The sequence below is a fragment of the Geotrypetes seraphini genome, chromosome 1, assembly GCF_902459505.1.
Source record: "Geotrypetes seraphini chromosome 1, aGeoSer1.1, whole genome shotgun sequence".
NCBI lineage: Eukaryota > Metazoa > Chordata > Amphibia > Gymnophiona > Dermophiidae > Geotrypetes > Geotrypetes seraphini.
This window is the reverse complement of record NC_047084.1, coordinates 539,638,583-539,662,478: the sequence shown is the minus strand read 5'-3', so window position 1 is coordinate 539,662,478 and position 23,896 is coordinate 539,638,583. Positions and strand designations below refer to the sequence as shown.

At 43.1% G+C, this 23,896-nt stretch overlaps 1 protein-coding gene across 5 annotated transcripts in view; it reads right to left on the bottom strand.

Moving 5' to 3' along the window:
* Positions 1-23,896, bottom strand: part of TMEM232 (transmembrane protein 232) — a 179,989-nt gene that overhangs the window by 65,262 nt on the left and 90,831 nt on the right. For all 5 annotated transcript variants that reach the window (XM_033929134.1, XM_033929133.1, XM_033929135.1 and 2 more), the window contains 3 exons: positions 14,495-14,618; positions 13,985-14,210; positions 9,333-9,511 (listed from right to left, as the gene is read on the bottom strand). In XM_033929134.1, the coding sequence (XP_033785025.1) occupies positions 9,333-9,511; positions 13,985-14,210; positions 14,495-14,618 (529 nt within the window). The remainder of the gene's footprint in view (positions 1-9,332; positions 9,512-13,984; positions 14,211-14,494; positions 14,619-23,896) is intronic.

The following is a 23,896-nucleotide window of genomic DNA, read 5'->3' as shown; positions in this document are numbered from 1 at the left end:
AAAAAACGACTCCACCTCTCCCCTCTCCCCTCCTTCCGCAAACGACTTAGCCAAATTTTTCAATGAAAAGATTTCCACCATAAGGAGCTCTTTCCCCTCAGCAGTCTCTTACAATTCTCTTCCTCCCAATGACTCAAACCCTATCCCAGCGGATAGATCCTGGACGACATTTGAACCCATATCTGAACCCCAGATCTCTAAACTCTGCCTCAGACTGAAATCCTGCAAATGCATCTTAGATCCTTTCCCATCCCACCTTTATGAAAACATTCCTGCACAGGCCATCTCCTCCCTTACGAGACTCATTAACTCTGCTCTACTATCAGGCTTGTTCTCCACAAAAATGGGCCACATTGCCTTGTCACCTATTCTGAAAAAAGCCAATCTCGACCCCTCCCTACCATCAAACTACCGTCCCATAGCAAATATCCCTCTACTTACCAAACTTCTAGAAACCATAGTTGCTACCCAGCTCTCCTCCTATCTCGAGAGATTCTCCATTCTTCACCCCTACCAACATGGCTTCAGACCCTGCTTTAGCACTGAATCCCTCCTAGTTTCCCTAATTTCAAAGGTACAACAACTACACTCATGTAACAAATTCGCTGTCCTACTACAATTCGATCTTTCCGCTGCTTTTGATGTCGTCCATCACGACATACTACTTTACCAACTTTCCAAGATTGGAATCGACTCCACCATCCTAATGTGGTTCTCAAACTTCTTACGCGCCCGTTCCTAAACCGTCAACACAAATGGCACCATGTCCACTCCTTGGACTCCATCTTGCGGTGTCCCTCAAGGATCACCCCTTTCCCCTATTCTCTTTAACATCTACATGTCCTCCCTGAAACTCTTTCAACTATCCCCCCTGGAAACAATCTACACTTATGCAGATGACATCCTTGTCCTCCTTGAGACTGACCAGAACCTCACCAACCTCCACGAAAACTGATGAGACTCCGTGCCTGGTCCCTCTCGGTACAGATGAAACTAAACGAATCTAAAACAAAACTACTCTGGCTCGGCCCAAAATTCGAACACCTGCCCACACTTTTCACACTACCCACAGGCGATACACTACAGCTCGAGTTCTCATGCAAGGTCCTTGGTATCACTATCGATTCCTCTCTCTCCCTCAATGACCACCTCAACTCCTTGGCAAAATCATGCTTTTTCAGCCTTCACATGCTGAGGAAAGCTAGATCCTACTTCAGCCAACAACACTTTGCCATCCTTGTCCAATCCATCATCCTCTCCAAACTAGATTACTGCAACGTCATCTACTTAAATCTATCAAAAAAAAAGTATTCTAAGACTCCAGCTAATCCAGAATACTGCAGCCAAACTGATCTTCTCAAAACGCAAGTCTGACCATGCCTCCCCACTCCTTGCCAAACTTCATTGGCTCCCAATAATCTCCAGAATCCATTTCAAATGTTCCTGCCTGGCTTTCAAGATCATTCACGGAATCCTGCCTCCTCTTATCCCACTGTCTTTCAACTCCTCCAGTCCCGACTCCTCCAGAACTGCCCAAAGGCTTAAACTAGCCTTCCCCTCTCCACGCGGCATCCACTATTCAGGCAAACTGGGAAAATCCCTTCTCTTCAAAATCACAGGTCTTTGGAACGACCTCACCACCCCGCTGCGGAACCTGTGCTCCCTTAAGTTATTCCGCAAACAACTGAAAACCTGGCTTTTCAGCAAATTGTAGCTCTATCCTTCCCCCCTTTCTCTCCCCCCTTCTACACATAAGTTCATGTACTCCTTTTTCTTCTTCTCTACCCACTATTTTAAGTTCTTGTAAACCGTGTCGAGCTCCATTCTCATGGAGATGATGCGGTATATAAACTTAAGGTTTAGATTAGATTAGATTAGATTAAAACCACGGGCTTGGGAAGAAAAAAAAGCAAAAGAAAGAAATTTACTGCTCTGCCTACAGATGGTCTGCGCATGCTCAAGGATCGCTGTTCAGCAATCCGATTCGGTTGGTTGGGGGCTAGATTCCGATCACCCTCATTTGCATGAGAGAGATTTGTGAATCAGCACCCAGGACACGGATCGGATCCCTCATGGATGGGATCTGATCCGTGCCCTTAGTGAATCTAGCCCTTATACTGTTGAGATCTATTGATATCCTTTGACTCAAAAGACTCTTGCCTACCCTGAGTCGGTGAAATAACAGGACTCATGGTATACAGTGGCGTACTAAGGGGGGGGGGGGGCGGTCCGCCCCGGGTGCACGCTCCAAGGGGGTGCACAGCCGGCCAGATCCGGAACCTCCCGCGCTGCTTCAACCGGCACTTCAGCGCGGCTGCCGTACTTAGAGCAGAGTCGTCAGCCACGCTGAAGTAAATAAGGTCCCACGATGACTGCGCCGTTTTCCCTCCTCTGTTTCGGAAGAGGTAAGTGACGTCGGGGGGGGGGGAGACCGGCAGCCGCAGTCATCGCGGGATCTTGCTGCAACTAACTGCGTCTGCTGGCCCAGCCCCCTCCGATGTCACTTATCTCTTCCATCGGAGCAGAAGCAGTCATCGCGGGATCTTTGGGATGGAGACAGAAAGGAAGTCAGGGTGGCATGAAAGGGTGTAGAGGGTGACAAAGGGGGGTCAGGGTGCTATGGAATCATGCTGAAGGGTGACAAAGGGGGGTCAGGGTAGTGGGTGACAAAGGGGGGTTAGGGTGCAATGGAGTTATGCTGAAGGGTGACAAAGGGGGGTCAGGGTGCTATGGAGTCATGCTGAAGGGTGACAAAGGGGGTTAGAGTGCTATGGAATCATGCTGAAGGGTGACAAAGGGGGGTCAGGGTGCTATGGAATCATGCTGAAGGGTGACAAAGGGGGGTCAGGGTGGTAGGGAATCATCCTGAAGGGTGACAAAGGGGGGTCAGGGTGCTATGGAGTCATGCTGAAGGGTGACAAAGGGGAGTCAGGGTGCTATGGAATCATGCTGAAGGGTGACAAAGGAGGGGTCAGGGTGCTATGGAGTCATGCTGAAGGCTGACAAAGGAGGGTCAGGGTGGTAGGGAATTATTCTGAAGGGTGACAAAGGGATGTCAGGGTGCTATGGAGTCATGCTGTAGGGTGACAAAGGGGGGTCAGGGTGCTATGGAATCATGTTGAAGGGTGACAAAGGGGGGATCAGGGTGGTAGGGAATCATGCTGAAGGGTGTCAAAGGGGGGTCAGGGTGCAATGGAGTCATGCTGAAGGGTGACAAAGGGGGGTCAGGGTGCTATGGAGTCATGCTGAAGGGTGACAAAGGGGGTTAGAGTGCTATGGAATCATGCTGAAGGGTGACAAAGGGGGGTCAGGGTGCTATGGAATCATGCTGAAGGGTGACAAAGGGGGGTCAGGGTGGTAGGGAATCATCCTGAAGGGTGACAAAGGGGGGTCAGGGTGCTATGGAGTCAAGCTGAAGGGTGACAAAGGGGAGTCAGGGTGCTATGGAATCATGCTGAAGGGTGACAAAGGAGGGGTCAGGGTGCTATGGAGTCATGCTGAAGGCTGACAAAGGGGGGTCAGGGTGCTATGGAGTCATGCTGAAGGGTGACAAAGGGGGTTAGAGTGCTATGGAATCATGCTGAAGGGTGACAAAGGGGGGTCAGGGTGCTATGGAATCATGCTGAAGGGTGACAAAGGGGGGTCAGGGTGGTAGGGAATCATCCTGAAGGGTGACAAAGGGGGGTCAGGGTGCTATGGAGTCAAGCTGAAGGGTGACAAAGGGGAGTCAGGGTGCTATGGAATCATGCTGAAGGGTGACAAAGGAGGGGTCAGGGTGCTATGGAGTCATGCTGAAGGCTGACAAAGGAGGGTCAGGGTGGTAGGGAATTATGCTGAAGGGTGACAAAGGGGGTCAGGGTGCTATGGAGTCATGCTGTAGGGTGACAAAGGGGGGATCAGGGTGGTAGGGAATCATGCTGAAGGGTGTCAAAGGGGGGTCAGGGTGCTATGGAATCATGCTGAAGGGTGACAAAGGGGGGTCAGAGTGCTATGGAGTCATGCTGAAGGGTGACAAAGGAGGGTCAGGGTGGTAGGGAATCATGCTGAAGGGTGACAAAGGGGGGTCAGGGTGCTATGGAATCATGCTGAAGGGTGACATAAAGGGGTCAGGGTGGTAGGGAATCATGCTGAAGAGTGACAAAGGGGGATCAGGGTGGTATGGAGTCATGCTGAAGGGTGACAAAGGAGGGTCAGGGTGCTATGGAATCATGCTGAAGGGTGACAAAGGGGGGTCAGGGCGGTATGGAGTCATCCTGAAAGGTGACAAAGGGGGGGGGTCAGGGTGCTATGGAATCATGCTGAAGGGTGACAAAGGGGGGTCAGGGTGCTATGGAGTCATGCTGAAGGGTGACAAAGGGGGGTCAGGGTGGTATGGAATCATGCAGAAGGGTGACAAAGGGGGTTCAGGGTGGTAGGGAGTCATGCTGAAGGGTGACAAAGGAGGGTCAGGGTGCTATGGAATCATGTTGAAGGGTGACAAAGGGGGGTCAGGGTGGTAAGGAATCATGCTGAAGGGTGACAAAGGGGGGTCAGGGTGGTAGGGAATCATGCTGAAGGGTGTCAAAGGGGGGTCAGGTGCTATGGAATCATGCTGAAGGGTGACAAAGGGGGGTCAGAGTGCTATGGAGTCATGCTGAAGGGTGACAAAGGAGGGTCAGGGTGGTAGGGAATCATGCTGAAGGGTGACAAAGGGGGGTCAGGGTGCTATGGAATCATGCTGAAGGGTGACATAAAGGGGTCAGGGTGGTAGGGAATCATGCTGAAGAGTGACAAAGGGGGATCAGGGTGGTATGGAGTCATGCTGAAGGGTGACAAAGGAGGGTCAGGGTGCTATGGAATCATGCTGAAGGGTGACAAAGGGGGGTCAGGGTGGTATGGAGTCATCCTGAAAGGTGACAAAGGGGGGGGTCAGGGTGCTATGGAATCATGCTGAAGGGTGACAAAGGGGGGTCAGGGTGCTATGGAGTCATGCTGAAGGGTGACAAAGGGGGGTCAGGGTGGTATGGAATCATGCAGAAGGGTGACAAAGGGGGTTCAGGGTGCTATGGAATCTGGTGAAGGGTGACATAAAGGGGTCAGGGTGGTAGGGAATCATGCTGAAGAGTGACAATGGGGGATCAGGGTGGTATGGAGTCATGCTGAAGGGTGACAAAGGAGGGTCAGGGTGCTATGGAATCATGCTGAAGGGTGACAAAGGGGGGTCAGAGTGCTATGGAGTCATGCTGAAGGGTGACAAAGGAGGGTCAGGGTGGTAGGGAATCATGCTGAAGGGTGACAAAGGGGGGTCAGGGTGCTATGGAATCATGCTGAAGGGTGACATAAAGGGATCAGGGTGGTAGGGAATCATGCTGAAGAGTGACAAAGGGGGATCAGGGTGGTATGGAGTCATGCTGAAGGGTGACAAAGGAGGGTCAGGGTGCTATGGAATCATGCTGAAGGGTGACAAAGGGGGGTCAGGGTGGTATGGAGTCATCCTGAAAGGTGACAAAGGGGGGGGGGTCAGGGTGCTATGGAATCATGCTGAAGGGTGACAAAGGGGGGTCAGGGTGCTATGGAATCATGCAGAAGGGTGACAAAGGGGGTTCAGGGTGCTATGGAATCTGGTGAAGGGTGACAAAGGGGTTCAAGGTGGTATGAAATCATGGTGAAGGGTGAGAAAGGGGGTCAGGGTGGTATGGAATCGTGGTGGAGGGAGAGAAAGGTGAAGATGCTGATGGTATTGCGGGGAAAGAGACATAAGGGGGAACGATACTGCATGGAATTGGATTGTAGGGAGAGAAAGGGGGCAGATGCTGATGGAAGTGGTGGGAAAGAGAGAGAAGGGGCAGATGATGGAAGTGGGGAGAAGGGGCACATGATGGAAGTGGGGAGAGAGAAGAGGGCAGATGATGGAAGTGGAGAGAAGGGGGAGAGAGAAGAGGGCAGATGATGGAAGTGGGGGAAAGAGAGAGAAGTGGCAGATGATGGAAGTAGGGAGAGAGAAGAGGGCAGATGATGGAAGTGGGGAGAGAGAAGAGGGCAGATGATGGAAGTGGGGAGAGAGAAGAGGGCAGATGATGGAAGGAGGGGATAAATAAAAGAAGGGCACGTGATGGGGAAAAAGGATTGAGTTAGGGAAATACTGGAGGTGGTGAGGAGAAAGAGGTGGGGAGCTGTAGGTAGACAGGAAAAAAGGAAATTGATGAGAGGGTAGTAAGAACATAATCTAGATGGATGAAAAAAATAAATTGAAAAAGGAAAATGAGGGAAGTAAGGGATTGCAGAAGAGAGGTGTGAGAGAGGGAAGGAGAAGAGAGAGATGCCAGACCAATGGGGGTGAAAGGAGAGATGGAAGGGGGAGGCATACAGTTTCTGGAAGGGGCATCGAAAGAGAGAAGATGTCATATAGGGGCAGAGAGATGGCAGACAGTGGATTGAAGGAAGAGAGTAACAAGAAGATGAGAAAAGCAGAAACCAGAGAAGACAAAGGTAGAAAAAATTTTCTATTTATTTATTGCTTTAGGAGACATGTGTCACTATTTTTGTGGTGTTGCACTGTATGCAGAGTCCAGTTTCTTGCTGGTTCGATTTAACCTTTGTCTATGTATTTCTATTTTATCCCCCCTTTTACAAAACTGTGGAGCGTTCTTAGCGCCAGCCGGTGTGGTAGCAGCTCTGATGCTCAGAATTCTATGAGCATCAGAGCTGTTACTACCGTGGCTAAAATCCACACTACAGTTTTGTAAAAGAGGGAGGGGTTAGTTTGTGATGACATATTCCATACTAGGCGAAGGTGTTTTCTGTGTTCTGTGTGTTCAAAAGACATGGTTTTCTGTTAGGATTGACGGTGTAGGATTGATCTGTACTAGTCTGGCTTGTTTAGTTTTACAATGGGTGTATTGATGTTGTACTGCTCACTGCATATGTAAGATGCTGCCTTTTCCTAGGTACTCATGTGTGACGTGTGGCTTGTTATTAAAAATCATGTTTTTCGTACAGATGGGGGGATGCCAAAAAATGATGGACCCCAGATGTCACATATGCTAGGTACAAAAACACAGAAATGTTGAAAACCAATGTATGTTGAATAACACTTTCAACTGGAGACTAATATAGTTGTGAGACGTTATAATATTAAAGTTTTGCAGAATATGTGAGACCAGTAACTGCTCTAATATAACTCAAAAAGAAGGAAAAAGCCTCAGAAAAGGCCCTCCCACCGCCACAAAGGTGGATATAAGGTGGTTAGACGGTAACCTCACAGGCAAAACCTTCATTAAATGAGTGTTTGAGCAGAAAAACTGTGCTACACATCTACTCGGAAAATAGATAGAGGAAAAACCACTTATCTTGAACTGATCGGTTTTGGTCACACCCTGATGCAGCTTATCGGTGAAACGCTGGCCTTCGTTGGTGTGCCGATCAGTTCAAGATAAGTGGTTTTTCCTCTATCTATTTTCCGAGTAGATGTGTAGCACAGTTTTTCTGCTCAAACACTCATTTAATGAAGGTTTTGCCTGTGAGGTTACCGTCTAACCACCTTATATCCACCTTTGTGGCAGTGGGAGGGCCTTTTCTGAGGCTTTTTCCTTCTTTTTGAGTTATATTAGAGCAGTTACTGGTCTCACATATTCTGCAAAACTTTAATATTATAACGTCTCACAACTATATTAGTCTCCAGTTGAAAGTGTTATTCAACATATGCTAGGTACGCCACTGATGGTTTATAAACCAATAAAGTGTTATGTTGTACCTTATCAATGTGTTTGTGTGCACAGGAGTCCAGGGGAGTCATTTTATATCGGGCCACCTATGTGTCTTTATAAAATATCAAGGTAAATTAGCAGAAATTACAGCACTATCTCCCCCCTTTTACTAAGCCAATTAATGCAGTGGCCCACACTAATCGCTCCGAATCCCAGTGGAAATTAATAGACTACGGTGCCACTGTCACGTGGCTTTGTAAAAGGGGAGTATTAGAGCCATAGTTATTTTTGCCAGCTTTGGATTCAAGACAAAGTTAGACAAGTTCCTGCTGAACCGGAACGCATGCAGGTAGGGCTAGTCTCAGGGCGCTGGTCTTTGACTGGAGGACCACCGCGTGAGCGGACTGTCGGGCATGATAGTCCACTGGTCTGACCCAGTAGCGGCAATTTTTATGCTCTTATGACTACCCCAGAGCATGTCTTCATGCAGGTCATGTATAAGCATGCTCCATCATACATGTGCATACTTTCATACATTATGGACCTGATTTTATAAACAACATCTAACTGCTAGGTACCACTGAGCACAAGTGTCAATCATCCGCTAGGCGCCATTTATAGAATCATGCCTAGTGTTGCCTAAGCGGTCTTAGGCACCAGTAGGTGTTGAAATCTTAGGCATACTCCCATTTAGGCCAGGGCTTTCTTGGCATAAATGAGTGTGCCTAAGTCAAACCACACTCTAACTATGCCTACTTGCTGGTAGGTCCCTCAGAGTAGACATCTATCTTGAAGTGATAGTCACCTACTGAGTTAGGTGTCTACCAGGTAATTAATTTTTTTAATCAATTTTTGCATTTTATGGCGTTTTCAATTAACAGCGCCGATTAAGCCAATTTTTTTTAAATTACCCTCACCCCTTTTTTTTCAAAACCACAAAAGTGTTTTTAGTGCCAGCAGCCATGCTCATTGGGAGCAGCGCATAGCACTCAGTACACCAGCCTGCACTAAAAACCGCTTCCATGGTTTTGTAAAAAGGGGGAGGGGGTAAATGAGGCACCTAGATTGGCTAGACTCGCCGATTTAGGTACCTAACTTCAGGCACCATTTATAGAATCTGGGCCTGTGTGTGTGAAAATCCTTTAAGTGCAAAAATTCCTTAATAAATGGTATTTTTTGTAAGCCTGCATGTATAACAGCAGTTAACTAAGGATTTGTCCTCTGAAACTAACTTTTTCCTCAGGGAGATGGCTTGAATGCCAGAGAGATAATTACTATTCTCCCCTGAAGAACCCTTCTAAACCCCAGATCCAAAAGGTTGGTTAAGCAGGAGTTATGTATGACCTAGCAAATGTGTAAATGCCAACCAGGATATTCTAGAAGGCATATATATGCATATATCGCAGTTTTAAAATGCAGAATATATGTATACTTTGAAGGGCTGCCCAGACCATACCTCCTTTAAATCTCTGCATTTAGCCACATATATATCAGTAATGCCTTTTTCTAAAATAACTTTTGTTAATCTTTATTTTTATTGAATTTGACTTACTCCCCCACACAAAAAACCCCCAAAACATATACACATATAAATAGTACCTAAAGTTTCTACAATGTACTCTGTAATCTACTAAATTATATACCTACCTCAGCAACCTTAACAGCTTCTAGGATATGACTATCATTCTCATTTCTCTTCTGTTTGTACAAAGCTTTCCACACTGCATTTCTGAGTCCTTCTCTATTTACATTCCCACGGAGCTCATGGCAGATCTTAACCAGACTGTGCACTGCACCATAACGAATAACCCAAAATATTTCATCACCTGTAATTATAACATTCCTATTAGCAATAAAGACTTACATTTAGGACAAATATGTCCCATTGTTGGGGCCACTTTGACTATCTTGAGCAGATCAAGGTCTGTATTTTATACCTGCATAACTTGTAGCTTACTGCAGGTAGTTTCCTTTTGAAAATTAGATACAAGGTACAATGATACAAAGAACTGATGGATTGTCCACCTATTTCTGCAGGTTAACTGCACATTTGAACATATGCTGAACACCTTGAACTCATTACCTCCTGAAAAGATTTTCCTTCTTTTTGAAATGAAGAAGTGAAAAGTTTCCCAATTGACTAAATTTCTTAAGTTGGCTGATTCGTCGCTTGCTGGCCCAATTGACACTTTTGTAGTTTGTGAGAGATCTGGCTTGAATCGAAAGCAATAGGAGGCAGCATATTTCCCCTGGATCTACAACATCCCTGAGACAAGAAAGGAGGCTACCCACTCCGCAACCTGTCTCTTCCATGTTAATGTACAGTGCTGTGCGCATCTGGTTGTTCCTTCAATATATGTTTACTGTGCGAGCAATACTTTATGATACCAGTATCACTTATGCCAGCTAGCAGCAAGGTGATACCTTGTACAGTAAAACCTTGGTTTGCGAGCATAATTCATTGCAGAAGCATGCTTGTAATCCAAAGCACTTGTATATCAAAGCAAATTTCCCCATAGGAAATAATGGAAATTCAGACAATTCATTCCACAACCCAAAAACTTTAATTCAAAATATTATACGTACTTGTATTGCAAGACCACGCTCATTTACAACAGTCATTACACTCCTGCAGCGTCAGAGAAAGAAGAACCATCATCTCAGTTGTGATGTATCTATATTGTATGTACTTGAATTGCAAGACATTGCTTGTATATCAAGTTAAAATTTAATCAAATGTTTTGCTTGTCTTGCAAAAACACTTGCAAACCAAGTTACTTGCAATCCAAGGTTTTACTGTATTTATGTAGACTTTGTTTAAATACCCAGAAGCAGCACAATTTATTTTGTCATGTAGCAGTGCATACCTTATACATAACATGACCATTTATTTTTTTCCATCTAAAGGGGACATCTATTAATTGTCAGTCCAGCCCCCAATCCTGCCCCCAATTTCTTCACTATATGCAGAAAAAAATTTAAATTATCATTTATATTTGGGGGGGGGGGTTCAAAGATGTCAAGGCAAATGAGAACATGTTTATATACAGTACATTAGAAGTGCTTTACAATTGTGAAAAAGATCATTTGCTGTATATGTAAGGTGACCGTCCTGTTTTCAGACCCCCTGTCCCATAGTTTGTTGCCATTGAATGGTGTGCAATTCACATAACAATTATCCTATATATTTTTGTTTCACAATTTAATATATTTTCCTTTTTGTTTTTAGACTTCTGATGCAGACCCTATGGCCAAAACACAAATCATGTTAAGTCATCCTTTTACCACACAATAAATTCATCCTTGCATATGCTATTGACTGATTTGGTTTTTCATCTCCTCTGCTGTTGTGTTGTTTGCTGTTGATCTGTGGTTACCAACCTGTCACATATTGTAAATATTTAACTAATTGCAAACAGGGCAGGATTAATTTGTCGAGGGCCCCTAGATACACAAGAACACTAGGCCCCCTGCCCTGCTCCACCCCACCATGCGCCCGGGCAGCAACAGGAAGCTGCTTCAGAGGGAAGCTTTGGGCAAGCAGCACCTATTGCCTTTCTTACCCGTGTTGCTTGCTTGTCTTACTTTCCGTCAATGGGGGGGGGAGCTGCGTTGCCGATTGGGGTGGGGCCCGCATTGCCGATCGGGGGGCCCGCGTTGCCGATCGATGCTGGAGGGGCCCATCACCATTTGGAAAAAAACAATGTTGATGCCCTCCTTCATCGGGCTCCCTTGACCATTTCGGGCCCTAGGCACGTGCCTACTTGGCCTATTGGTTAATCTTGCCCTGATTGCAAAATATTTTAAAACTACGTAAGAGGCCCTAGTATTTACGGACACCATATAGTATTGGATCCCTTTTGATGGTGGACTTTAGCTATTTATATTTTTCATATATTTTTCTATCCAATGGGATAAATAATTTCATATCTTTTGTCTTTCAGTTTTCTGTACAAAGTTTTCCTTGAATGTTATTTTTGTTATAAATAAATTTTTCTAAAAAAACAAAACTATGGTAGTAAATTTGAAAATCAAATCTCTAGTGTTCATTTTCTCTTTATATCTGCTAGATTTACCAATGATAGGAGACAGAGACAATTTTCACTTTCATGGATCTCTTACTTATGTAGTTACTGCCCTTTGAAAACTGTATTTTATTGGCTAATTTCTAAAATCCTAAACATGCTTGTAACTCCCAATGTCAATCTTTTAGGCTATAGTCCCCATTTCAGAAGAGAACTAAGAGCCAGATTCTGTAAATGGCACCTAAATCAGCAGCCATAAAAATGGTGCCAGCTAAGTGTTGATTACACTTAGGTGCATTTTAAAGAATCACTACTAATAGTGCCCACGTTCTTTAGTGAATCACGCCCAATGCCTAGTGCCTATGCCCTAAGTCCTACTCCGCCTCTAACCACACCGATTTAGGCGTAAAGCACTGTTAGGTGTTCTGCTGTAGACGCAATTACAATGCCTACACTGTAGATGTCTCCTGGCACCTACTTTTTTAACAATTTTTAATCGGTTTTAAATGATGTAGTCAATTGCTGTGCCGATTAAAGTAAATTAAAACAAGTTAGGCAGTGGTATATGTCCTCCCTCTGCATCCTGGGATACAGAGGGAGGGGCCTTAGGCATCTGAGCCAATCAGGGCCTTAGGCCCCTCCCTGTGCATCACATGATGCACTTAAGGGAAGGCATGCCAGAGAGCTAGATCAACGGGCCACAGAGCTGAAGGGGCCAAGCCTTCCTCCTGCTGTCTTCACACAAAGGTAGTAGGCGGGAGGAGGGTTCGGGGGAGCATCCAGTGGCAGGAAGGAGTGGGCATACCTCCTAACTTTTTGGGGGGAGGGGATGGCTCGGACGGGTTGCACCAGGTGTGGGGGGCCTCTTGGCAGGAGGGAGTGAGCATCCCTCCTGCTAATTTTTTGTTGCATGGGCGAGGGGTTGGCAAGGTATGAGGGCGTGGGCATTACTCCCGCCAATTTTTTTCTCACACGGTGGAAGGGGGGGATGTTGAAGCTTTATGGCTGAAAAGAGGGCGGAAGACAAATGAGGGGATGAAGTAGTGAATTCAAAAAGTGAGTGATGTGGTGGTGAGAGTATCAGTGATTTGGGGTGAAGAGAGAGCTTGAGAAAAGTCAGTATTAGGAGGAAGAGGTGGTGGTGTACAGAAGTCATAGATGTGGAAAAGGGAAGGCGTGGGCACCTGGCACCCCCTTTGTAGACAATAAGACAACCAATTACTTTGTAGTTATATGATATCCGCTTCATACGTTGCTTGCCTTATGACTGCTATATACACCAGATCACATTATGTGTGCTGCTTGCTTTATAACTTCTATGTACTCCTAATCACATTGTACTTCTCTTGAATTGTAAGTCGCCTAGGATCTTGTTAGGTATACAGCGACTCAGAAATTGCAGATTAGAATATATTAGATTTATCCCTGATATGGGAGAGTTTCCTAGGCTTAGATTAATGAGACTTTTCAGACTTGTGAGGTTTGTGAGACAATAGTGGCATGATCAAAACTGCTTGGAACCTAGTGAAGATAAGAAGTAGATTTACCAGGGGGTGTTTGCACATGAGAGGCATGGTAACGTGAGAACCAGAGGTAAGAAGGTAAAGTTTAAGTCTAGATAAAAATAAATCTGCTCATGAAGGAGGTGAAAAATGGAAGTCAGCTATAACCTTTAAGCACCTCAAGCAAGGTCTCAGAGCTCAAGGGGGTGGGGGTCACTGGGAGTCCCCTAATGAAACAGGGACTAAATGTATATGAACCTGCTATGCCCTACCCACCACCCTAAATATGTGCAGACCATACCTCCTTGCCATTTGCATGCACTTGGGTCTCTTATCTTTCCCTATAACATACATAATGTTTATGCAAGCTAAAGATTTTAGTGCCTGTTTATGTACATCTTGAACCCAATAGGGCTTGTATAAAATGAGGGCTAAAATAACCACCCACCATCTTATCGTCTACAGTATGTAAGTGATGAACAGCAAACAAAATGAACATAAGAAACTTAAAAGTATAATAATTATAAAAATAATACAAAAGATAAAAGTATAAAGGCAAAAGATATATGAAAAGAAAAACATGTATGAGTAAGTAGCAAAAAGAGATCCTAAAATATCCTGACACCTTGGAACAGATTAATTGCATATCAATAAACTCTGTGGTATTATTTATGAGATATAAACAGCAATCTCATAGTTTTTTGGGAAGAATGGGCTTCATATAATTCTTATAATTCTGAAAACTAAATTTTTTAATTTTATCAGTACTTACATAAATTTGACATTTGTGCAGGTGAATAATGTAAAAGGTCATACAAACTGGCTTCCTTTAATTCCTTTGTTTGTTTTAGTAAATAGCCATGCTCTTTACAGCCAACAAAAGCAGTTTTTTGTATTTCTGAGATATTTCCATTCAAACAAATGTCTGCTAACACCATGGTGTATATGTAGGCTACTTCCCAGCGCCAAGAAGATATATTCCTTTTGCAGTTTTCATGCTGTGTGTAAAAATACGGCACTTAGAAAATGTGGTTCTAAAATTAACACTAAAGCATATTTCCAATGAACTTATAAGTATTTTACAAGTGTCACATTCAGCAAGCCTTTTGTAAAATATATTGCATATTTTGAATTTCCTGACTTGGATGTCCCTATTTGTACATACATGACCTATACAATCCATAAGGAGAATATAAATATGCTACCTCTTTTGAATGTAATAGTTGTTTAGAATATACTGTACATACATTTTATTTGAAATTTAAAGAAACACTTCTATTACCTTCAATTGAAGAGACAGCGGACTCAAAATAAAATCTCTCATCAGATGCATTAAAACCTTCAAGCAGGACATGTTTAATTTAGCAGCTTCTCCCAAAAAGAATAAAGCAAGTACTGAATACAACCTAAACAATTCAAGACAAAAAAATCCATGTACATTACTTATATTTAACTTTAAAATATTAAATCCATTGAGTAAAGCAATTATAATTTATTTCAATACACAAAATACATATTATCACAAAATAAAACAGGAATAACAAAGATTATATACCTCTTAATCATAGACAAACATATTTCTATTCAGTTGAATCCATTATACCCATATGTACGGATAACACAATTGTGCTCTTAACTACAACCTGTTTCATGTTTACATGTTCTGTTCTTGCATAAAATTCAATAAATAATAATAATAATAATAACAGCTTATATACCGCAATACCGTGAAGTTCTATGCGGTTTACAAAGATTAAGCAAAGGTACAAATTGATTGACTTTAAGAGGGGAGGAAGAAAGAGGGTTAATAGGACAGGAAATCCATTTTTGAGGAGAGAGTGATCAATAGAACAAGTTAATCGCTATAGAGGGGAGAGAGAAGAGAGGATCAGTTGTCTAGATACTTTAGGAACAGGTGTGTTTTCAGACGTTTCCTAAATTCCTCATAAGTAGTGGGCGAAAGCAATTGTTCTAGGTCTTTACCCCATGATGTTGCTTGGTATGAGAGAAGATGTTCATGGTGTTTTTTCAGTTTACAACCTCTCACTGGGGGGGGGGGGAAACGAAGTTGGAATGTGAGTTTCTCTTGTGTCTGTTGGCTGAGAAGACGAAAAGGTCAGTTATATATTTAGGGGCAAGTCCGTGTAGTGCTTTGAAGCAGAAGCAGGCAAATTTAAACTTTACGCGCGCCTCCATTGGCAGCCAATGCAGCTGCCGATAGTAGGGTGTCACGTGGTCAAACTTCCTCAGCCCAAAGATCAGTTTGACCGCTGCATTTTGCATCAATTGTAAACGCTGCATGTTCTTTTGGGAAATTGCTAAATAGGCAATGTTATAGTAGTCAAGTAGACTCAGGACGAGGGATTGGACTAGGGTTCTGAATGCCGCTGTATCGAAATAAGCTTTAATGGATCTGAGTTTCCAGAGAGTGAAAAATCCCTTTCTGATCAAAGAGTCCACCTGGTCTCTCAGGGTTAGGCACTGATCCAAAGTTACACCTAGTATCTTTATGGTAGGTTGGATACGGTAATTAAGATTATTGATACATAGTGGTGAGACATAGTTGGTAAGACAAAAAAAAAAAAAAGAAAGAAAAATGACAACTCTAGAGCATTCAGCACACCAGCCAGTACTAAAAACGTCTTGCATGGCTTTGTAAAAGGGGTAGATAAATTCAGAAATGATTTCAGAGTAAAATTTTATTGCAGTTTTTATGGTGAATGATTGTTAAACACAGAAATCTGACAGAGCTCTGGCCATGGTAAATACACAGATTTATTACCATATCGCCTGTTAAAAACACAGTATGGTTTTGATCAACAACAGTATCAACTTCTTCAGTAGAGTATTACAATTAACTTTAGACTGCCTGCAATTTTATTATTGAAGTCAGCATTTTAATAACAGACAATTGCTTATATATTTATGTCTCTGACCTTTCTTCAGCCTTTGACACAATAGACCACCCCCTACTCAAGAGACTAGCCTCAATAGGAATTAGTGAACAAGTACTCAGCTGGTTCCAATCTTATTTTTCAGAGCGCTCTGCCAAGGTCAATTTTAATAATTCTAAATCTGACTCTTTAACTTTCAGCTATGGAATCCCCCAGGGCTCAATACTTTCCCCACTCCTCTTTAACATCTTTCTTGCCCCATTAATCACCCTTGCTCAATCAATTGGATTCACCCCTTATGCTTATGACATACAGCTTTTACATCTGCTCAATACCGAGAATCCATTCATGTAAAAACCGTTCTGAACTCCCCTGGGAGAACGGTATAGAAATTGAATATGAAACAAATGATTTAAACAAGAAAATAGAAAAAAAAAAAATCAACTAATGGCTGAGGATCAATATGCTAGCCCTGAATATCAATAAATCTCAGAAGAATCCCTTGGAAAGAAGGTCTTTCCTTAGTTGCACCGATTCAGATTAACAGCATTCCCTTGCAGCAGGTCTCGAGCATTAAAATCCTTGGAGTAGTACTTGACCAGAAATTGTCATATCAAGATCATACAAGCCAAGTGGTAAAAAATTATTCTACAAATTACATATTACTTATTCATTCACTCATCTCTAAACTGAATTACTGTAATTCATTATTAAAGGTTGCTACTTAGAAACAACTAAGGAGACTACAATTAATCCAAAATACTGCAATAAAAATCATAACAAATTCTAAGAAATATGATAATGTAACGCCGCTCTTAAAAAATGCCCATTAGCTGCCAATCCCTCACCGTATCTCCTAAAAAACTGTCCTATCATTCAAGATTCGTCAGATAAACTTTCCTATTTTCTTAGACAGACTGTTAATACCTCATACACTTTCTAGATCCCTACATTTGACCAATCATCCTGGGCAAGCAGAAGGTAGTGCACTCCTATCCCTATCCTTTTCCTCTTTACACATGAAAATTTTACCCATAGGGATTCCAAGGTGTATTTCTGCTTCTGTAGAATTTTCAGTACATTAGGCTTCTGGCATTTTCATACAGACATTTCAAACAATGTTTGTCAAAACTATTTACATTTTGCTCAGCAGTTGGCATGGATAATTTGCAATCTTTAAAATCAACCAGCTCTGTATTTAAGGAAACCTGGTCTCCTGTGGCTTGTATTGCAATTTCGATATTGAGATGCTCTGTCTTCTTTTTAATGGTGATATCTTTTAAAGATACTTTGTTCCGAATCATGCTCTTTTGAGCAACTGTCAGCCTTCCTCCAGTTTCAAGTTTAAAAGCTGCTCTATCTCCTTTCTACATATTGATGCCAGCAGCCTGGTTAATGTGGAGCTCATCTTTGCGGAATAGGCTCCTACTTGCACAGTATGTTGCCCAGTTTCTAACAAATCTAAAACCCTCCTCTCTGCACTATTGCATTGAGACTCTACATCTGTCTCTTGGTCCTGCCCATAGATCAGGGAGAATTTCTGAAATTACTACTATGGAGGTTTATGATTTTAACTTCCTAAGAGTCTAAATTTAGCTTTCATTACCTCCCTATCACATTTCCCTATGCCATTGGTACCCAGACGTAACTGATGTGGCCCTTTTGAACCTAGGCATGGCAGTCTATTAAACATGGTCAGATATGTGGTAGAATGGGCAAGCATGAAAAATAAAATAGCCATTATACTTTCCTCCCATTGCTCTGGATTTACTAGTTAGGGTTTGATTTTATAAGATAAGAAACTAATCCAAGGGCAGAGGAGAAGGGTTTATAAATGGCTATATAAAATTACAATTGGATATGCCAGAACACAAACCAGATAAGACAAATATGGGATAATATATCGATCTAAATATGTGTTTTGTGCTGAGGTCCCTGGAAACAGGAGTAGGCCTTCTCTCAGGTCACTAGAATTAATATATACACTCTGTTGAAGACCAGAGCAGATACACCCAGGCTGTAGCTTAGTTTTATGAAGTTCCATTGTTTCAATGTGTGCCCAGTCTGATCTTCAGAGACCTGTGGCAGATAAGGTTTGGCTTTTGACCTGATTGCTACAGAGATGGACTTTTCTTCTTACTACAGAGATTACATTCCAGGGGAGGGGGTTCCCTCTCCTTTTTTGCAGGGTAAAGTTAGAAATTCTAATCGGATATACAAAATACATTTATGAAGAATTAAATTTTAGTAAACTATTAATATAGGAACTTTCATATTCAAGGGTTCAGATTGAAATATAATTACCTCTAAAAATTGTACTGGAGGATTCATATAGAAAAATGTAGGTTTTGTGGGAATGGATTGGCCACTCCCGTTCTCTTTCACTGAGACATAGGATTTTCAGTGCATGCTCTTAAGTGACTTAGTAACATGGGAGCAGCAGTTTGACTTTTAAGGAGAAATGATTTAAAGCTGTGTATGTGGATAATTTTTCCTCTGTATGTATATTGTAATACCCTTTCTTTGTTTCTTCTGTACCTTTTTTTATTAGATAAGCTAGTATTAAAATGTAACTTTTAGGAATTCTTGTGTGAGGGGGACAGACACTCCCCCAATATGCATGCAAGCGCCTTATATGGTATCAAGTATTCTTGACCAATTATATACAGGCAGTAAAATGTTGTCATGTATTAGGTATATTTAAGTGAACCTAGCAGAACAGAATTTTGAGGGCGTTAAGTCAGGGAAGTTGCATTTACACTCTCTGACTTGTTCCTTCATTGTACAAATACATGCCTTGGAACAGGATGTCTGTTAAATTTTAATAAACAATATTTTATTGGAAATATTTGTACAATTATTATCATTTCAGTGCACCTATGAGCAGGGTAGAACCAAAACTCTGCTCAGTAACAAGACAGCAGACTTCTCCCCAGCACTTTGTAAAATCTTATCTAGGTAGCACATGAGGTTCATCACCTTTGCACCAGGCAGGGAGTGACCAAACGATCTTCAGCCACCAGTCACCCAGTTATCTACATGCCTAATGATCAAATCTATCCTAACTCTTCCCTCCTGGGCAGAAGCCCTGAAGACACTTCTTCGGTGCGAGGGGACATTGTATCACCAGGTGAGCAGGTCCTGGCTACAGGATTGCCTCCTACTTCACCAGGGTGATGCTTTCCTTTAAGAAGGCCTTCCTCCTCTGAGGCAGTACAGAGGCTGCAAGACTGGAGATGGGAGTTTTCTACAACGTCCCTGTAGGTCTCCTCTATGTACCTCTCTGTCTCCCTCTGCTCCTCTAAGTATGCTATTCTAGTCTTAAGAGATCAGCCCTGAGGGCTAGGAGCTCTTTGCACTGAGCACACACATAAGACCTCTCACCAACTGGGAGATAATCAAACATGCAACACTCAGTACAAGAGACTGGATAGCCCCCATCTTGCTGCTAGACTGCCTACATCTTAACATTGGTGATTTATTTTGTTACGTTGCAACAGGAGTTGTGATATGTATACTAATGTCCCCTAAGATTGCTAGTTATTTATTAGGCTATAGTAATGTTTAATTTTTATTTTGTAATGTTTTAATTGGTAGGTTACCCTCCAAAGATTTCTTAGACTATTTCTTAAGAACTAATTACTATTTTAGTCTTCTAATTGGTTTAAGAACCTATAAGTCAGAGATCAGGCCAGGTATGGATAAGAACTGGGGAGGGTATGTGAGAATTAAACACTAAACAAAGACTTTCTTCAACTGCTATTTGTACCCTAATCTGATCTTATCTTATGCTCTGAAATATAACCTAAAATACTAATCTAGACTAAAACACTTTTTATTTATTTATTTTAAAAATGAATATATCGTTTAAAACTAAACGGTTTACAAAATTTATATACACAGTATTTAAAATGAACACATAATAAAAACAAATACATAGTTGAATAAACATATAATAAAATAAACCCTAACAGAGACTCTAACTTTTGATGACATTGCTGAATAAGCAGAATTTTGAACTAAAAAAAGTAAAAGAGAAGGACAATGAAACAACTTATTGAAGCCCAAATTTTAACTTTTCCCAAGTTTGAATGCCAGAATGTCTAATGGAGTTTTTCTTCCCCTTAGTAGATACTCACTCAAAAAACCTCTTGGGAGCATCAGGCTGTGTCTTTGTAACCCGATGCCCCTGGGTGGTAAAATAACCCTAGCAAAAAAACTGGGGTTATTTTACCATGTTATGGTCCTAATGTATCTTGCAGTGTTTTACCGCCTGAAAATAATTGAGTCCTTTCTTTCTGCCCTGGAGCATCAAAATGGTCTCTAGGCCAAAAATGAAAAAGTTGAAAAATAATGATGGGAAGGCACCCAAAAAGTCGAAAAGTTTGACATTGAAGATACAGTTTCTCAGCTCCATGACAAACAAAGAACTGCAGGTCCCATGAACCGACATCAAGCAGGAAGGCACTGGCATGTGCGTTGTAAGGACACTGCTTTAAAAAATTTTAAAGGACAGTGCACTTGGTATTGTCCATCACCCATATGTGAGAATATAATGCCTGCTTGTCCTCAGAGAAAGCACAATTACTTACCGTAACGAGTGTTATCCAGGGACAACAGGCAGCTATTCTCACATATGAGTGACGTCATCGACGGAGCCCGGATGCGGACGCCTCACAAGCAGATTTGCTTGAAGAAACTAGAAGTTTCGAGTCAACCGCACCGCACATGCGCGAGTGCCTTCCCGCCCAGCATAGGGCACGTCTCCTCAGTTCAGATAGCTAGCAGAGAAGCCAACCAGGGGAGGTGGGTGGGTTGTGAGAATAGCTGCCTGCTGTCCCTGGATAACATCCGTTACGGTAAGTAACTGTGCTTTATCCCAGGACAAGCAGGCAGGTATTCTCACATATGAGTTACCTCCAAGCTAACCAGAATGGGACGGTGGGAGTGTTGGCAATTTAGGAGAATAAATTTTGTAATACTGTTTGGTCAAACTGTCCATCCCATCTGGAGAAAATATCCAGACAATAGTGATAAGTGAAGGTATGAACCGAGGACCTAGTAGCAGCCTTACAAATTTTCTCAATAGGTGTAGATCTGAGGAAAGCTACTGAAGCTGCCATTGCTCTGACTTTATGGGCTGTGACCCTACTGTGAAGGGGTAATCCAGCCTGGGCATAGCAGAATGAGATACAAGCAGCCATCCAGTTGGAGATGGTACGCTTAGAAATAGGATGTCCCAACTTATTTGGATCGAAGGAGGTTTGGTGCATTCCAAATAGAAGGCCAAAGCACGTTTACAGTCCAGAGTATGAAGAGCAACTTCTCCAGGATGAGAATGAGGCTTTGGAAAAAAATACTGGAAGAACAATGGATTGATTGAGATGAAATTCCGAGACCACTTTAGGAAGGAATTTAGGATGAGTATGAAGAACCACCATGTCATGATGGAACACCGTGAAAGGTGGATCAGCAACTAAAGCTTGCAGCTCACTGACTCGTCGAGCAGAAGTGAGGGCTATGAGAAACACCACTTTCCAAGTGAGATACTTCAGATGAGCCTTATCAATTGGTTCAAATGGAAGCTTCATCAGTTGAGCAAGGACAACATTTAGGTCCCAAACCACAGGAGGCAGTTTGAGAGGAGGTTTGACTTTGAAAAGTCCTTTTATGAATCTGGAGGGGTTTCCCTTCAATAGGCTGATGGAAAGCCACAATTGCACTGAGATGGACTCGGATAGATGTAGATTTGAGGCCAGAATAGGATAAGTGCAAAAGATAAGTCCAAAACAGAAGATAAGGAGGAATGCTGAGGCTCCTTATGATAAGAAAAACACCACATAGAAAATCTAGTCCATTTTTGGTGATAGCATTGTCTAATGATAGACTTCCTAGAAGCTTCTAAAACATCTCTTACAGATTGAGAAAACTGAAGAGGGGTTATGTTGAGAGGTACCAAGCTGTTAGGTGTAGAGACTGCAGGTTGGGATGAAGCAGAGATCCTCGACTCTGTGTAAGCAGAGAAGGAAAAACTGGTAGAAGGTATGGCTCCCTGCTGCTGAGTTGAAGTAGAAAGGAGTACCAAGGTTGTCTCGGCAAACGGAGAAGCAATTAGAATCATGGTGATCGTTCTTCAACTTCAACTTCCACCAGAGTCTTGAGAATGAGAGGAAATGGAGGGAATGCATATAGGAAGAGATTCGTCCATTCCAGAAGAAAAGCATCTGCCTCGAAGCGATGAGGAGAGTATATCCTGGAGCAGAACTGAGGCAGTTTGTAGTTGTGGGGAGCTGCAAAGAGGTCTATCTGAGGTGTTCCCCACTGTGAAAAAATTTAATGAAGAGGCGGGGAATGGAGTGTCCATTCGTGAGGTTGCAGAAGACGACTCAAGTTGTCTGCCAAGCAATTCTTCGCCCCTTGAATGTAGACAGCTTTGAGGAAGGTGTTGTGGCGGATTGCCCAGTCCCAAACCTTCAGAGCTTCTTGACAAAGGGAGGCAGATCCCGTCCCTCCCTGTTTGTTGACATAATACATGGCGACTTGGTTGTCCGTCTGAATGAGGACTACTTGGTCGTGAAGAAGATGTTGAAAAGCGTTGAGAGCTTTGAGGATCGCTTTGAGTTCCAACAGATTGATATGACACTGACGATCTGTACTGGTCCAGAGGCCTTGAGTACAGAGCCCATCGAGATGAGAGCCCCAAGCATAGGTTGAAGAGTCTGTTGTGAGGACCTTCTGATGGGGGGGTGTTTGAAAAAGCAAGCCTCTGGAAAGATTGGAAGAGAGCATCCACCAACAGAGAGACTGCTTCAATGAAGGAGTGACTGTTATGTGTCGAGAAAGTGGATCGCAAACTTGTGTCCATTGAGATGCCAGGGTCCACTGAGGAATTCTGAGGTGAAGTCTGGCAAAAGGAGTCACGTGTACTGTGGAGGCCATGTGACCTAGGAGTACCATCATGTGTCTTGCTGAAATGGTAGAGCGGGAAGACACTGTATGACAGAGTTGAAGAAGAGCTTCCAGTCGTTGTTGTGGGAGGAATACTCTGAGTTGGACAGTGTCCAGAACAGCTCCAATGAATTGTAGATTCTGTGAGGGCTGAAGGTGATATTTGGGAAAGTTGATTTTGAATCCCAAACTTTGTAGGAACCAGGTAGTCCGTGGGGTCGCTACAATAACCCCTTGAGATGTTGAATCTTTGATGAGCCAGTCGTCGAGGTAGGGAAATACCTGAAGACCATGATTCCTTAGAGCTGCTGCTACCACTACCAGGCACTTGGTGAACACTCTGGGAGACGAGATCAGGCCGAAGGGTAGTACTCTGTATTAATAATGCAGATTCCCCACCCAAAATCTGTAATATTGACGGGAGGGCCGTTTGAATGGGGATATGAGTGTAGGCCTCCTTGAGATCCAGAGAGCATAACCAGTCATTCTGCTCGAGAAGGGGATAAAGGGATGCCAGGGATAACATGCAAAACTTTTCTTTGACTAGGAATTTGTTGAGAGCCCTGAGATCCAGAATGGGCCGCAGATTGCCCGTCTTCTTCGGAACAAGGAAGTAACAGGAATAAAAAACCCTGTTCTGCTGTTCCAAGGGAACTGGTTCGATGGCATGGAGACGAAGCAGAGCTTGAGCTTCCTGAATAAGAAGGGCGGTCTGGGAAGGATTGGAAGGATACTCTCTTGGAGGAAGCTCTGGTGGAACCTGAGTGAAATGAAGAGAGTATCCTTCCCTGATGATGGTGAATACCCAGAGGTCGGATGTAATAGTCATCCATTGATGATAA